This window comes from Hylobates moloch, unplaced genomic scaffold (assembly GCF_009828535.3).
Source record: "Hylobates moloch isolate HMO894 unplaced genomic scaffold, HMol_V3 SCAFFOLD_3, whole genome shotgun sequence".
Taxonomy (NCBI): domain Eukaryota; kingdom Metazoa; phylum Chordata; class Mammalia; order Primates; family Hylobatidae; genus Hylobates; species Hylobates moloch.
Window position 1 is genome coordinate 18,483,291 of NW_026652278.1, and position 16,990 is coordinate 18,500,280.

Below are 16,990 nucleotides of genomic sequence, written 5' to 3' on the forward strand. Positions count from 1 at the left end.
TCAATTTTTCTCCAATAAAAATAATGCAATCATCTTATATATATATTCAATTGGTTCTGACTATGGCCTTAAGAATATCTGAGGAAAATTCCACATTAGCTATAGAAATGATTCTGCAGTAACTAATAATGAAGTGATCAGAATACAAGCAGCAAAATAATCCCCGTAAGTTCTTTTCTAAGTTTCTCTAGGGATCAAATACGGTAAATAACTTAATGTGGCACTTAGCAAGTATTATCCACATTTTAAGTTGTACCTGGTAAGATTTCAAATCTGTTTTACGTTATGGCAGAAATTTTACACACTCACATTCAACTCTGTTGTCGAGTAAAATTGCATTTATCTGTCCCCCCGCCCCAGCCTCCCCCTTCTCTGTTGTTGGAATTTCTCTCATTTTACATGAACACTCCCAGCCAGCCTCAAAAATAAGCCAGTGCAAAAAAAAAAAAAACACACATAAGCAAGGATTTTAGCATGCTTACTAAACAAGCATTTTTTAAACAATGATTTTAGAAAATATGAATGAAGACATACACATAAAGCTTTTACTATCTGTTAGTCATATTTTCAGCTTTTGTTTGGTATTGCTTCAAACAAAATGATGCAATATTAAAGTAGAGTTCTAGCATGGCCCCTGAGCAAGGGTGACATGCAAATTAGAGAAGTGTTCCATATTTTATTTTTATTTATCTATTTTCTTTTTTTTTTGAGACAGGTCTCAATCTGTTGCCCAGGCTGGAGTGCAGTGGTGTGATCTTGGCTCACTGCAACCTCTGCCTCCTGGGTTCAAGCGATTCTCATGCCTCAGCCTCCCAAGTATCTGGGATTACAGGCGTGCGCCACCACACATGCCTGCTTTTTGTATTTTTTAGTAGAGGCTGGGTTTCACCATGTTGGCCAGGCTGGTCTCAAACTCCTGACCTCAGGTTATCCTCCTGCCTCAGCCTCCCAAAGTTCTGGGATTACAGGCATGAGCCACTGTACCTGACCGTGTTCCATATTTAAAAAAAAAAAAAAGACAAAAAGTACAGTTCTATAATTTTAAAAACTAAAATCTATGATACACTGAAATTTAGAATTTAGAACTGTTGCTTAATATATTTTGTCCAGTTTAACAGCTGTTTATGGTGGCAAGATTCGTCTAGTCACAGTTACTCTTTCGTAGTCAAATATGGTTTTTAACTCAATCATATTGTTTTTAGCATTGTAGTCTGGTTAAGTCTCAACTATGATGTTGTGAGTTCACTGGAAGAGTAAAATTTTAAGCAAATAATGATGTATAACATGATCTTGTATATATTCATTTTATGAAAATGATTTTTAAAAGTTAATTTCAAATGAATGCTGTCACATTGATGGCTTATTAATTTGCTAAACAAAAAATAATTACCCAAGTCCTATGAGACTTGTACCTCTTTTACCAAATATATTTATTCTGCCTAGTTATTGGATATATTTACTGCAGACTCAAAGACGTCTTCATACATATTTCCTATTTAGTAATAAACTAAATCATAGAAATATTCAATAATCTGTTTAGTTCACAGCCAATGATAAGAAATTTCAGTGCTTTTACCATTTTGTTGAAAATTTATCTAACTTTTTATTCTGGTATATGTGTATTTAATTTGAATTTATTTGAACAATATTAAATAAAAACGAGTATGCTTTGAATTACTCTTCCAATACCAGAATTAAAAGTCAGCATGGAATACTATGTCCAGATTTTAATATCAACCCAGCAAGACAGTTTTAACCTCAGTATGACCTTGACCCTTAAAAGCTAAACACAAACAAAAGACTAGAATCTACTAGACTCAAACAGACAGAAGAGCTATAACACTCAAAAGAATTTCTCTAGCACCTAGCAGCTCCAACAAGGCAGACCTCACATGGCTGATCTGTTCATACTGTTTCTCAAACAGATGTATCTCATGATACAGATGAGGATTTTTCCATGAAAATACTTTAGTCTATGGCAACATTAAGACATTATTACTAGCGGTACCTTAGTTATACAAATGTAAGATTTCCAGATCTAGACAGCCAATGCTGTCACCATGCTGGCACTTGGTGAAGGAAATGCCACTGTTGATTAAATTGCAATAGTTCACAACTTAGCCACATACTTTTTAAAACAAGGCCAAACAACTTTCTACTTCTGCTAAGCTGGTCTCTTTACTGATGCTCCTGCAACTGTGTACTCCTTTGTGTTGCTTTGGTGGCCCTCCTTTGCTGATATTACCACACACACGATGACAAGAAGTGTTCTTTCTCATTCTACTTCTGCCATATTGTCTCTTTCTCTGACTGAACATGTCAAGCATTTGTGGGTTGTGCTGTTCACTCTGTAATTAATCATACACAATTTTTAACTATTCTCTCTTTCTACATATATTTTCTCTTCTTTCTACATATTTAATTTCTACACACACACACATACACACACGTACGTATTATCTCACCAATGAAATTCTAAGCTTCTCAAAGACAATTTTTCTTATATAACATACACTATTAAAATGGCACTCAAGACATCTGCTGAATTTAATTTGCTGAAGAATAATAGAATCTCAAGGCTGAAGGGCATTTAAAAGTCACCTAAGCCAATCATCCATCTGATGTTTGAATTACTAGGCAGCCTACACAGCAAGTTATCTTATAATAAAATCTAAGCTTGTGGTACATGAGTATGTAGTACAAACTGGCTATATCTAAAACATGATATAAGTCCAATCAAAATAATAATAGTTGTTCTTATGACATAAGTATAAAGACTCTACTTCCAAAGTATTTAAAAAGAAACAGAATAAAATGTCTGCAGTAAATATATCCAATAACTAGGCAGAATAAATATATTTGGTAAAAGAGGTACAAGTCTCATAGGACTTGGGTAATTATTTTTTGTTTAGCAAATTAATAAGCCATCAATGTGACAGCATTCATTTGAAATTAACTTTTAAAAATCATTTTCATAAAATGAATATATACAAGATCATGTTATACATCATTATTTGCTTAAAATTTTACTCTTCCAGTGAACTCACAACATCATAGTTGAGACTTAACCGGACTACAATGCTAAAAACAATATGATTGAGTTAAAAACCATATTTGACTACGAAAGAGTAACTGTGACTAGACGAATCTTGCCACCATAAACAGCTGTTAAACTGGACAAAATATATTAAGCAACAGTTTTTAGACAGACAACAGGCAGCAAGCACTGTAATCTCTTAGGAAAGAGAAACAAACAAAGCAAGTCCCATGATAACTTGTTTTTGTCTGGAGGTGCTTTCTTAACTGTGGGACAGAGAGGGAAACTTCAAAGCACAGTGATCTCACTGAACAGAGATCAGAATCTGAGGAAGTAGTGGCAGCTGGACTTTGAGGAAAATACACAGAGAAAGAAATGTCTATGAAGGCCCCCTTGATACTCTGACTAAATTCTAAGCTGTACATACATATATACAGGGTCTCCACAGAATTAACTAAAGAAGTACTACCAAAGCTCTTACAAGGCTGGGGGTTGTTTTAATTTCAACCATCCAGAATGAAGAAACTTTGTTGAAAGCACAGGTCATTTGATAAACACCCCAGAAAAGTCATGCTTTAGGAGCAGAGCTAATCTAGACCTGGAAAAAAAGTCTACTTTAGAGCCATCCTAATATAAAATCTATACAAAACACAACTAGAACAAATAAGTGAGTTTAGCAAGGTTGAAAAACACGAGGTCAATATACAAAAATCAACTCCATTTCTATATACCACCAATGAACTATTAGAAATTGAAACTTCAGAATTTGAGGTACTAAGAGATTTCATAAACAAAGGATGTAAAGATCTGATACTGAAAACTACAAAAATATGGCTATAAAAGACCTAAATAAATGAAGAGAGATACCTTATTTCATGGGTCAGAAGACTCAATATTGTTTAGATGTCAATTCTTCCGAAATTGATCTATAGCTTCAAAACAATCTCAAACTGCCAGTAGACTTTGAGTGTGTGTGTGTATAAAAATTGACAAGCTGATTCAAAAATTCATATGGAAATGCAAAGGACCAAGAATGGCAAAAGCAACTTTGAAAAAGAAGAAGTTGGAGGCCTAACATTCATTAATTTAAAGACTCACAAAGCTACAATAATCAAGACGGTGTGGTACTGATTTAAAAATAAATACATCGATGGAATAGAATTAAAAGTCTCAAAATAAAAGTATGCAGATATGGACAACTGTTTTTTGACACAGGTTCAAAGGCAACCACAGAAAGGATAGTCTTTTAAAAAATGGTTACAAAACGATGTACATATGCAAAAAATGACCTTGAATCCATATCTGAAATCATATTCAAAAATTAAATCACAATGGAGAGAGGGGCATAAAGACACTTTTATGATGATAAATATGTTCACTGTTTTCATTACAGCTATGATTTTACAGGTGAATGTATATTTTAAATACAGTATTTCTGTATGTCAATTATACCTCTAGAAAGCTGTTTTTAAAAAATAAATAGGGTCTTCAAACTAAATTGCAGTAATGAATTTGGGGTGGTGGGACATCATGGCTGAGCTTGCTCTTGGGTAATTTAGCAAAAGTTATTTGCTGTAAGTTTGATATTATTTCAAAATAAAAGAAAGGTCATAAGGGACTATTATAAACAGCTTTATACCAATATTTTTAAAATTTTAGATGAAATGACAAATTCCTAGGAGAAAAAATTATCTACATTGATATAAGCAATAAAAAATAGTATATCCAATAGCTAGTAGAAAAAAATCCAACCCATAGTTTAAAACCTTCCTAACAAAGAAAACTCAAGAACAGATGTCTACCTGTAAATTCTTCCAAACATTAGAAAAAACACCAATCTGATAGAAATTCTTCCTGAGAATAGAAAAAATGAGAACAGCACCCAAACTATTGTATGAGGTCATCATAACTTTGATATCGAGGACATTAAGAGAAAAGAAAAATACAGGGTAATGTCATCCAAACACAGATGCAAAAATCCTAAACTAAATATTAGCAAAACAAATGCAACAATTTATATAAAGGATAACACATTACAACTAAGTTGGGTTTATTCCAGAAATGTAAAGTTACTTTAATATGTGAATAAGGAGAAAAATCAATACAGAAAAAAATATTTGATACAATTTAATGTCTGCTCATGATTTTAAAAAACCAGAACTCAGCAAATTAGGAATAAAAGGCAACTTCTTTACTTTGATAAGAAAGCTATTTAAAAAAACCTATAAGGCTGGGTGCAGTGGTTCAAGCCTGTAATCTCAGCACTTTGGGAGGCCGAGGCGGGCAGATCACAAGGTCAGGAGATTGAGGCCATCCTGGCTAATATGGTGAAACCTCATCTCTACTAAAAATACAAAAAATTAGCCAGGCGTGGTGGCTGGCACCTGTAGTCCCAACTACTTGGGAGGCTGAGGCAGGAGAATGGCGTGAACCCGGGAGGCAGAGCTTGCAGTGAGCCAAGATTGTGCCACTGCACTCCAGCCTGGGCGACAGAGCAAGACTCCATCTCAAAACAAAAAACAAAACAAAAAAAAACCTATAGAAAAAAATCTATAAGAAATAAGGTAGGAAGGACTTGTTCTTCCAGATATCCAGATAGTCTAAAACTACAGCAATTAATATAGTCTGGTGTATATACAAGTATAAACAAATTGATCAATGTAAAAAAGATATTTTTTTAAACAATAGCCTAAGTGGGTACTTGATGTGTAATAAAGGAGAGAACACAAGAGTACTGGGAAAGTGCTGAAGCAACTGGACATCCATGCAGGAAGAAAAAGTGGATTGCAGAGGGAACATGAAAGGCAAAGCAATAACAGCTTCTAGAACATAGGAAAATATCTTCACGCTTTTAGAGTCAGAAAAGTTTTCTTAAACAGGACACCAAAAGGACCAACCATAAAGGAGAAGGCCTGATAAGCTGGACTAAATTAAAACTAAGAACTTGTGTTTTTCAAAAGACAAGAGAGGAAAAAGGCAAGCCACAAAGTAAGAGAAATATCTGCAACACACATAGCCAAAAGAAGAGAACATATCCAGACTATATAAAGAACCTATGCATCCTCAAATGGAAGGTGCTTAATAAAAAACAAAAACTCATACAAATGTGTAAGAAAAAGGCAACTCAAAAGGAAAAAAGAAAAAACAAAAAATGGGTAAGAGACCTGAAAAGATAATACAAAAAAGAAGATGGCTAGTAAGCCAAAAACACTTAATAAGGTGCCGAATCTCATCAATAATCAAATTAAAACCACAATGGAATACCACTACACACTCGCCAGAACAGCCAAAATTAAAAACACTATTAATAGCTAAGGATGTGGAGCAAGTGGAATGCTTATACGCTGCTAGTGGAAATGCAAAGTTTTCCAAGTACAATCACTTTGGACAACTGTTTGACAATTTTCAGTACAGTTAAATATACACCCACTCTATAACCCAGGAACACATGCACGCACACACACGTGTGCACACACACACATGCACGCACACACACACACGACCTATATTCCACTTGGGTATATATCCAAAAGAGATGACGGTAGAAATGTGTCTACCAAAAGGCAAGTATAAAATATACACAGCACTTTATTCACAAAGCCCCAAACTGGGAGAGTATGTGTATAGTATATTCACACAGTGGCATACTACATAGCAATAAAAAAGTCCAAAATACTCATGAGTACCAACATGGATCTCAAAAATATAATCAGTGGAAGAATTTAGACACAAAAGGACACATAGTGTTTAATTCCATTTATACTAAATTCAAAAACAGGCAAAACTATGCCTTAGTTTTAAAACCATCTCCATAGTGTTGGATGTTAGAATAGTAGTTATCTTTGCAAAAGGAGGACAGGGTAATGACAGATAGGGCACAAGTGTGGTTTCTAGAAATCTTCTATTTCTTGACTAAGGGTAATAGCTAGCTACACAGATATTTGTTTTGTGCAAATTGATAGAGCTGTACCTTTATTTTTTGTTCAGTTTTCTTTACTTGTACAACATTTTATAATGAAAAGTTTAAATGCAAACAGCTCTGTAAGAATTTTTATACCCAGCTACACACTAGTCCAATTATAGCATATACCCTATTGGTTTACATCACAATTTGAAACTAAATTCAACTCTTGAGCTTACTCCAGGATAAGTTTCAGCAGCCAAACCACATACAGTCCAAGAGGAGCCAGTACCATTAGGTACAACATCTGCTACAACCATTTGAGAAGACCTTGGTAACATCTGATCTCAGGACTAAGGGGTGGTGGTGTTTAGAATAAAAGATTAGCATGAGATTCCACTTTTCCTTCTACCTTTCTTGACTCATGGGAGGGACAGAAGAAACTACTCCCAGTCCAGGGACAGTTAGGCCTTCCCAGATGCTTGGTCCACATCTAGCCTGGGAAGCTATGGTCCTAGTATCCGTAGCTCAGCGGAGAACAGATGAGCACACTGAAGCTGTGTGTCCTCAGAGACACCAGCAATAGTAGCAGACACTTAATACCTAGATGTGGATGAGAAGACAGCAGCAGAAGGCAGGAAGATGCTTTGCCTTTCCCGGCTTATCTGCAGTCACCTTTTCTGAGAATGCCTCTGCTGCCTATCTTTTTTAATTCAAACTCTATATGTCATATATGTCATTCTGTATGCCGTATACTACACCAAAAATACACTGAGGACCAAAAGAGACATGGTTTCAGCCCCATGGCGGAAACACACCTGCATGACTATCTGGCAGACATCCTGAAGTCTGGCAGTACACAGGACAATTCTTCATTGTGCTCTACAATCCTCTGTGTTACAGGACATCTGGCATCCCTGGTCTCCACCCACTGAAGGCAGCTGGTGTCACCACCCCACCCAGTCATTGTAACAACTAGAAACACAGTTTTTAATTGACCTGTCAAGAACAACTGATGTTGGCTAAAGTAACTCAGTATGCAGTCAATGGCAAATTAATGTTCTTAAGTCATTTTGTCCTATCTAGACAAATACTATTTTTAACTGTTATTTCAGACAGCTGAAAGGTAGCTCAGAGGAATAAGAAAATGAGTCTCTGGCTTAGACTCAAACATCAAAGCTTGTAACAGGGCCTTTCCCTTTGTTCTCTATCATAACACTCTATTATTCCTAAATAGCATTTTTCACTATTTACGGTTATGCTGTATGTTTGAGTGCTGATCAGGAGTTCAAGACCAGCCTGGCCGACAAAGTGAAACCCTGCCTCTACTAAAAATACAAAAAAATAGGCAGGCATGGTGGTGTATGCCTGTAGTTCCAGCTACTCAGGAGGCTGAGGCAGAAGAATCACTTGAACCCGGGAAGCAGAGGTTACAGTGAGCCAAGATCGTGCCACTGCGCCCCAGCCAGAAGACTTTTAGTCTGCTAATATCTGTGTGCTTACATATGAATGCACCTACTTTATTATAAATTACTTTTATTTCTTACTTATATTCCATTTACTCTATCATATTGATTTTTCTAAATGTATAAGTAAATTCAAGTATCTCTGAATTTTATTTCAGGATAGTAAAGAAGGCATTATAAGATATTGGTCATAGGTCTCAGAAGGCTGAGAATATTGGTCAGAGTTCTCCATTAGACAGTAAGTTCCTTAAGGACACAAGCTAGGTCTTACATTTATCTATCTTTCCCTTGGTACCTGCTATAACAGCTTCAACAAATAAAAAATATTTGTTGATTTACTGAAAGCACACAGAAAAATCATGCCAATCAGCAAAATTCTCTGAGCTCTCATTTTCTGGGACTATAAATACTATTCAATGAACTGTAGGAAGCTCTCTTCTCTTCACAGCCTGAAAAATGTTCTTAGTTTCTCTATGATTTACTGCATCATTACAATGAGATGATTTAACAAACTGAGCTTTCTTTAAGGTAAGTAAATAAGGTTACAAATTACCTAATACAGCATAGAGCTTTTTAAAATTCTAAAATGCTTAAGAATAGGAAGAAAGGATATGTTTAAGTATTTTTGTCACCCTGGGCCCCTTCCAGCATCCTCAATGAATTACACCATCACGTAACCAACTTTAAAACCCCAAAACCTAGGTCATGGTTGACAACTTCCTCACTATCCTATCCAATCAACTAAAAATCAAGTCTTGCTAATTTTACTTCCTAACCATGGAAAATTTTTCTAATAGGAAAACTCTGTCTCTATCACTGGCACCCTGGTCCAACTTACCATCATCTCTGCTTGTTCTACTATAAGAGCCTCATGACTTGTCTATGAGACCTCCAAATTCATTCTCCTCCAATCAATCCTCATAATCACACTATGAGGTTGCTATCATTATTGTCATTTTGGAGATGGAACAACTGCAACATAAAGAGACTAAGAAAATTTCAAATTTGCGCAGCTAGATAAGGGCAGAGCTAGGAATTAAACCCAGATTTGTTTACTCTAGTGAGCCTTATATTTTTCATCACGTGGTACCCCCCCAGCCTTAATTATATTACCCCAGGACTACTGTTCTGAATAATAATCATTCTCCTTATTATGGTTTGGTAAATGGAGTCAGAGATACAGGAGACTTAATTACATAAGTACTCACGAATACTTTAGTATACTCTGGAAGTCTCTGATGTCCTCCTATTGCCCTATGCCTCCTTAATCTTAAAAGTCTTCTGGTTGAAGGTTATAGTTGGTTTTCAATTAAGTGAGGGTCTGCTATTATTTGCTAATAATAATAATTCCAAGAATATTTCAACATCTGTTTTTGAAAAGTCTTGAAATCAATCAGCAATTTTTCTTTTCATTATGTTGCTTAATTGAGCGAGATACTAAGCTACATATAAATGTTAACAGAATAAATGAAGCTATTATGAACAATAAAAAGGTTGGCCTCACTACTGGGGCAATATGCAATATGTAATAAGGATAATCAACACAAAAATATAAGCGGGCCAAATGCTGGCTTACCTACGACTAAGAGATAACAGCAAACAAACGAACAAACAAAAAAACAGAAAGTCCACAAATTGGTGACATAATGATGCAGGTGAACTGACTTAGAAAACTGCAGTTGCTGCATTATAAACAGCATAAGCACTGTGAGAGTTGCTAGGAGACCATTTCATTTATCTATCCTTCCTTAGGGTAGTAAAAGAAGGGATAGTAGGAAACTTAAGGTGGGCCCCTGTGAGTTCTGCTTTACTTCCAGAGAAATAGCTTGCCCTCTGTCCTCTTTTTACATAGTCCAAAAGCACAAAAACATGACAAGTTTTAAAGTACTAAACCTGGTACATTTATTTCAACAGCTGACAGGTAATTTTTTTTTTTTAATGGCAAGACAGATAAAATCTAACACAGTATCTCTGCTTTGTTTCTCGTTTACTAGGGAAAATAACCTAAATCCTAGCCATAAGTGCTTTTGCAAGGAGGTTATTTGGAAGAATAATTCTGAACACTTAAAAAACATTATAGAAAAAGAGGCAATCACAATAAATCTTCATTCAAAAACTCCTATCAAGTAAGCAACAATGTGATAAACAATTTCCAATCTTCTTAGCCCAAAGAAACATACTGAGAATTAAAATAGCTGATGATATCAGAGATTTGTTTTAAAATTCTACCTGCACAGAAACTTTTCCTAAATGTTAGAAAAGAGGGCTACATTAGATGAGCTTCATACCATAAGGTTTTTCTTCTGTTACCTTCCCCGTAGAATCTAGTGTATCAGTAGCTTTCCCCAGTTCTCCAATGGCAGTATATCTCTAGAGGAAGGGAAACGAGAGAAAATGGGCCGTGAGGCAAAGAAAAACTGTTATCCACGTCTTGAAGTTTATACAGAATTTCACTAATACTACCAACCTGATACAAAATACAGGCTAAAATAACAGACTGCAATTGTTTTGTTTTTAATATGTGGAAAGCAATTGTGTAAACTGAAGAACATTCACAAACATCTCACACTAGCCAATATGAGAAAGATAAACCTGATTTTATTGATAATTATGGCTTAATAATTATGACCATTATTATTGTCAGCAAATTTCTCAAACTACCTTTATACTGAGAAGTTTGTTTAAGGAAAATATTCAAGTCTATCCACGAGTAGAGAGCATGGTACAATAGCCCTGACACCATGGCCATCATAAGATTCAATAATCTTCCCACATAAACAATTAAAATTAATTTTAAATAAGCCAACTTAGTACTTCTTACATGAAATACTAAGACAATTCTTAGTAACTAGGTCATGTATTAAACAAAAGCTAAATCTGCAGAAAAACAGCAAAACCAGTATAGTCACAGAATTAGTGACTTAACTATTAAATGTGTTTTTTGTTTGTTTGTGTTTTGTTTTGTTTTTTGAGATGGAGTTTTGCTCGTTGCCCAGGCTGCAGTGCAGTGGTGTGACCTCAGCTCACTGCAACCTCCGTCCCCCGGGTTCAAGCGATTCTCCTGCCTCACCCCGTGGAGTAGCTGGGATTACAGGCACCCGCCACCACGCCCGGCTAATTTTTTGTATTTTTAGTAGAGATGGGGTTTCACCATGTTGGTCAGGCTGGTCTCGAACTTCTGACCTCAGGTGATCCACCCACCTCGGCCTCCCAAAGCCAAAGTGCTAGGATTACAGGCGTGAACCACCACGCCCGGCCATGTGTTTTCTTAATAAAGATAAATTACTACTTAAGATCTCAGGAACAAGAATCGTTTCTAAGAACTGATCTTTATTCACAAGTGAAGAATTAGATCATTCTTAGTTACGTGAGGATTGTCTTATTTCTCATCTTAGGACGCATTTGTAGTACATATTCTTTTCACTACTCTCTTTTGGTCAAATGCAAATTTTATTTGGGGCATCACATGAAGTAGTGAAAAAAGTGTAAGAACTTTATTTCCCACTGAAAATAATCTGTATTTATGTGAGCAATTTTATAAAAGAAAGCTCAAAGTACTTTGCAGAAATATAAGCTTATTCATGACAAATTTATTAGGCTAGTGAAGGGACCCAAGACAAAAATGAGAAAAATATTAAAACTTCAAAACCTCATAAGTATGCAGACATTTTATAACAGCTTAAGGCCCTTTGATGAAATCACCTTAATATTATCTAGCTCAGATTTTTTAAAATAAATATAATACAGAAGGGAATATTTCAATGCATTTCAATTAATTTTTTTAAAGTTGCATAGGTATTGACAAAAATTAGTTTTTTGTAACTAAACACAGTCTCATCACCTGAGACACCCATTGCTGCTTCTATATTTTGGGACAATCAACCTTGATTAAGCATACCACAGGGGGAAGTACGAGAGAAGTACAACAATGGTAACAGCACAGGCTCAGGGTCAACTGGCCGGGTTTGAATTCTGACTCTACCACAATTTGCAGATCAAGTTAGTCTTTCCTGCTGGAGCTTAATTTCCTTATCTTAAAATGTGGAAAATAATAATGCCTCATGAGAAGAAGCAAAGAGTTTTGAGCAACAATATCTAGCCCTGGTAAATAAGATAATAATACCATCATCATTTTTATTTTCTAAGAAAGAAAACACAGAATGATTCGCAATAACAGTGGCTAGAGTTGACTCATCTGGTTACAGTCAGCTCCCATAAGGAAAGCAAAGCATCAAAATGCTTTATGATTTTTTTGCCTTTAGAGTCTGTTTAGTTGCATAAGAAAACCACAGTGCAATCTTGCAGACTATGCCTTGAATGTATCTGCAGTATTCTGCTCTGCAACAAATTTGAACTAGGAACCTTAACATGTTTCTCAAGTATGCAATGTCCATTCTAGTCTCTGGACTCTTGGTGTTTTGTGCACCTGGGGCACATATGCCACTTCCCTGGCCTTGAACTCCCTCTCTTCTCTAAGGATCAAACCTTATTCAGCTTTCAGAGCCACCCCTTAATCCATCCAACTTCCAATTACCCACCTCCACAGCATGACTAAGAGTAGGTGCTCAATACAAATTCCATACATAGAAAGAAGGAAGGCCTATATCAAATCCACAAATTCAATCATGTTTCTTAAGGACTATGAATGTCCAAAGTATTCTCCTAAGTGCTAGGGAAGGATACACAGATGCATAAAATAGATTCCTCTCCCTCTAAGAGGTTACAGTGTAACGGGAAAACTTCAATAAAGACAACTACTGCAGAGGGGACTGGATATAATGGCAACAACAGACATGTCTGGTTTATCTCACTGAGCTCTCATATCACACGGCTTAGCACATGATGACCTACAGACAGATTCACTGTTTTCCAAGTATATTTTATTGATCCTTACTTTCTCGAAGTATGAACTCTTAGCTAGAGTTTCCCATTGCTGTTCTATTGTGTTCTTTACTAGATAGAAACACAGTAGCAGCTTAATAAAAAGTTGCCGACAGAATGATACACATGCTAGAGAAGTGCCTATGTGTGCAATTCTTCACATTTCACCATAGTTTTGAATATCTAGATTTTATCTGCTAAGTCTCAACCCACTCCAGGGTCTGCAATTATACTGTATGTAGCTACGTGCTGGATTCTTTAGGGGAGACAATATCTAAATCAACATTCTCAAATCAAATCAAAATGTTCTCAAACATTTTGCTTTCAGAACTCCTACACACACTTAAAACGTATTGAGAAACCCGGGCACGCATTTTTTAAATACACGTTATATCTGCCTAGATTTACTGTATTAGAAATTAAAGCTGAAAAATGTTTAAAACTTCCATTAGCCATCAGAACAATGATGTCATTGCACATCTAGTAACCTCTGAAAAACTCTACCATGTATTTGTGGGATTGCAAGTTAAAAGGCAAAACTATGAAAATAGTTTCTATTTCAATAGACACCCTGAAAGAGTCTCAGGAGTCCTTAGACCACACCCTGTGAACCGATGATTGAAATCAGCTGTTTCCTAGCTTTCCCTTGTCCTGGCATCTAGTAACAATTATCCTTCAATTTTATTCAATTATCCACAAACCACTTAGAAAAATTCACCCACACAGTTAAGCCTTCAGCTGAAACAAAGCCTCATGACCAAAAAGATATTGGGATAGAAGAAAAAAGACATGGAGATATACATATTCAACCCTAACATTTTATCTTATGGAGTCTAAAATATTTCTTTTCACTGACTTAAATTCTACATAGAGTCTGTGCTTTAGAGTTGTTAATTCTCCAAGACGTGTACCTGGGAATTGTGAATTTGACTACTGTATTCATTACAATGTAATTCTACTGCAACAAAAGAGAGGTCCTGAAGAACATTCCATTGACCTGTGTACTCTCTGGGACTCATAGTTTCTCCCTGGTATTATTCTACTCTCTACTGTACTCATCGTCAAGCTCCCTAAACCCCACAGCACATATTAGCTAGACATCTCTAGCAGCAAATCAGCTTCTGTTCTGTTTAGGAGAAAGAAAAATGTTTCTACTACAGAAAGTATACACAATCATTTCCTTGGATCTCAACTGAGGTGTGATTTTGAAAGCTTGTGATTTAAAACTTCACAAACAAAATAGGGATATTACTGAGGATGAGAAAGAACACTTTTTTAAAAACCTATCAAACCAAAAACATGTGGCTTTGAATGTCTTCATTAAGAAGGAACAGTTCTTTTTTATAGTTCATAAGTATAAGCCCTTTAAAATTGTCAATACAGTATTTATGAAATATATGAAAATTAATAGAGTATATAGAAAAGGTACAAACTGGACTAGCCTCTGGAGAAAACTGATTAGAAATGCTGAAATCTTCAAGAGTTGGCTAAGTTTCATAGGAGCATTACTCAAGTCACACTTTAGAGTTCTCATAACTGGTTAACCTAAAAATGTTACTGTGTTCTTGGGGAAAGTTACTATCCATTGACCACACCAAGAAGGGGAAACTTCATTCACTCCAATGATGACACTTGTTTAACTACTGGAGGGGGATACAAAGTTGCCTTCTGAGGAAATGCTGGCTTTGCCTGCAGGTGCCACTGTGGTTTACCTGCACAGAGATATGGAGGTACCTTTATATCTTGACATGCTAGTTAGATTCTTCAGGTTTTCATAACCTTTCCATCTGGTTTCTAAAGCATCTGTAAAGTAACCAACTTTGATCAACAACATAGAAAACTAATAAAGACAGCACTCCAAAACCTCATCTGTTTTCTTCTGTTCCTTGTCTGTTCCTTCAAAGTACAACGTCTGCTATCCAGCTTTTGCTGAATGACTGGCTCAAAGAAAGTGTAATTTAGGGAAGATAGAAGAGGGACTATTTGCCTTCCTCTAGGTAAGTGACATTTTATACTTAGATCAACTTAGGCCAAAGGAACACATCAGCCTAACCTCTCAGAATTTTACCTAAACTGTATTTTATGTAGCTCCATTTCTACATCTGTTGTAAAACTATTTCTGAAAATCACCATCTATCTGTCATTTAATATCCCTTATTGTCAGAAACTTCTTTCTGGCTTTAATGTCCAAGGAAAGTCTGTCTCTCCCTTAAAGAACTGGCATGCTTTCTCTTTCTGATGAGTGCAATATTTTGCCTACATCACCAGCAATCACAGATAGCAATGAAAAAAAAAAATGAAGTTAACTGTATTCAAGAGTTCCAACAGAACTTGCATGAGTAAAATTAATTTCAGGTGTCTACAGAACATGTGGCTAGAAAGCTCCAACAGGCCTGGACCTCAAGAGAGAGACTTGGGGATAAGTAAAATACTTAGGAATAGCAATAATAGTATTTAATGAGCAATTTCCGTACACAAGGCACTGTACAAAAAGCTCACATGCTTTTCACACACATTATACACATAATCCTAAATGATCAGGCAGGGGAAAAAAAAAAAGACATGAGAAATATGATCACTGGCAGAACAAAGCTCACTCCAAGGCAGGACAGGAAGACAATGAGGAACACAGAGCAGTGGCTCTTTTCTTAACTTTTACCCTGATCTGAATGGGAGGAAATGCAAGAAATGATTTGGGTGGTCTGATTAGTGTCTAGTCTTCACAGATGGAAGCAAAATAATGTGATGGCCTAGAGATTTTATTTAAAAGCCAGAATTTCATCTAGTAAGTGACAGTAGTTATATGAAGTGGCACTATGTTGAAGAAGATTCTAAGGGTGCTTCTTGATTCAGCAAGAAGAAATGTTAGGCCATGTTCAATTAGCAATATCTCCAATTAGGACTGGCTAGGGAGAGAAGGCTGTCCTGTAATATGGCTGTAACAAGAACACTGAATATTTGCCATCCTAGAACTAAATATTTCTACTCTTGATGTAACTCCATCCTACACATACCAGAAGTCTAATTTTTCTAGTTGCACTGTGATGCAAATAAAAATTCATCTGTCAAAACAGTAAGTGAAGAAAAAGTGGACATTAGATCCGGGCCAAGTTACGGGGCTGCAGCCACCATTTTTTTTTAATGAAATAGAAGGAAAAGTATCAAGAATACATCATACATAGGGTTAGAGTTGGATAAAGTTTGGATGTCTGTCCCCTCCAAATCTCATGTTGAAATGTAATCCCCAGTGTTGGAGGTGGGGCATGGTGGGAATTGTCTGGGTTATGAGGGCGGATCTCGCATGAATGGCTTGGTGCCCTCCCTGCAATAATGAGTTCATGAAAAATCTGGCTGTTTAAAAGAGCCTGGCACCTCCGCCTCTCTCTCTCTCTCTCACTCCCTCTCTCACCATGCGACATGGCCACAAGTGTAAGCTTCCTGAGGCCCTCGCCAGAAGCAGATACCACCACGTTTCTTGTACAGACTTCAGAACCATGAGCCAAATAAACCTCTTTTCTTTATAAATTACCCAGCCTTGACTATGCCTTTACAGCAACACAAACAGACTAACACAAAGTTGTTTGATAAAATTTTTCCTTTTCATAAATGTATGTATCTATATGGTCATTACATATGTTTCTTACTATGGGTCTTAGTTAAAAAAATTTTGAAAGTCACTAGATAAGATGATCTCTAAGATTCCTT

General features: G+C 36.1%; 1 protein-coding gene and 1 non-coding gene across 5 annotated transcripts in view; one reads left to right on the top strand and one right to left on the bottom strand.

Annotated features, from left to right (window-relative positions):
• The window catches only part of TRUB1 (TruB pseudouridine synthase family member 1), a 59,918-nt gene that overhangs the window by 27,016 nt on the left and 15,912 nt on the right, over window positions 1-16,990 (bottom strand). For all 4 annotated transcript variants that reach the window (XR_004252211.2, XR_009212697.1, XM_032176990.2 and 1 more), the window contains exon 4: window positions 10,693-10,774. Coding sequence is in view for 2 of the 4 variants with exons in the window: in XM_032176990.2 (XP_032032881.1) it covers window positions 10,693-10,774 (82 nt within the window). In the remaining 2 variants the exon portion in view is untranslated. The remainder of the gene's footprint in view (window positions 1-10,692; window positions 10,775-16,990) is intronic.
• Window positions 572-679, top strand: LOC116466160 (U6 spliceosomal RNA). Its single transcript, XR_004247409.1, has one exon. It is a non-coding gene; the product is annotated as a U6 spliceosomal RNA (small nuclear RNA).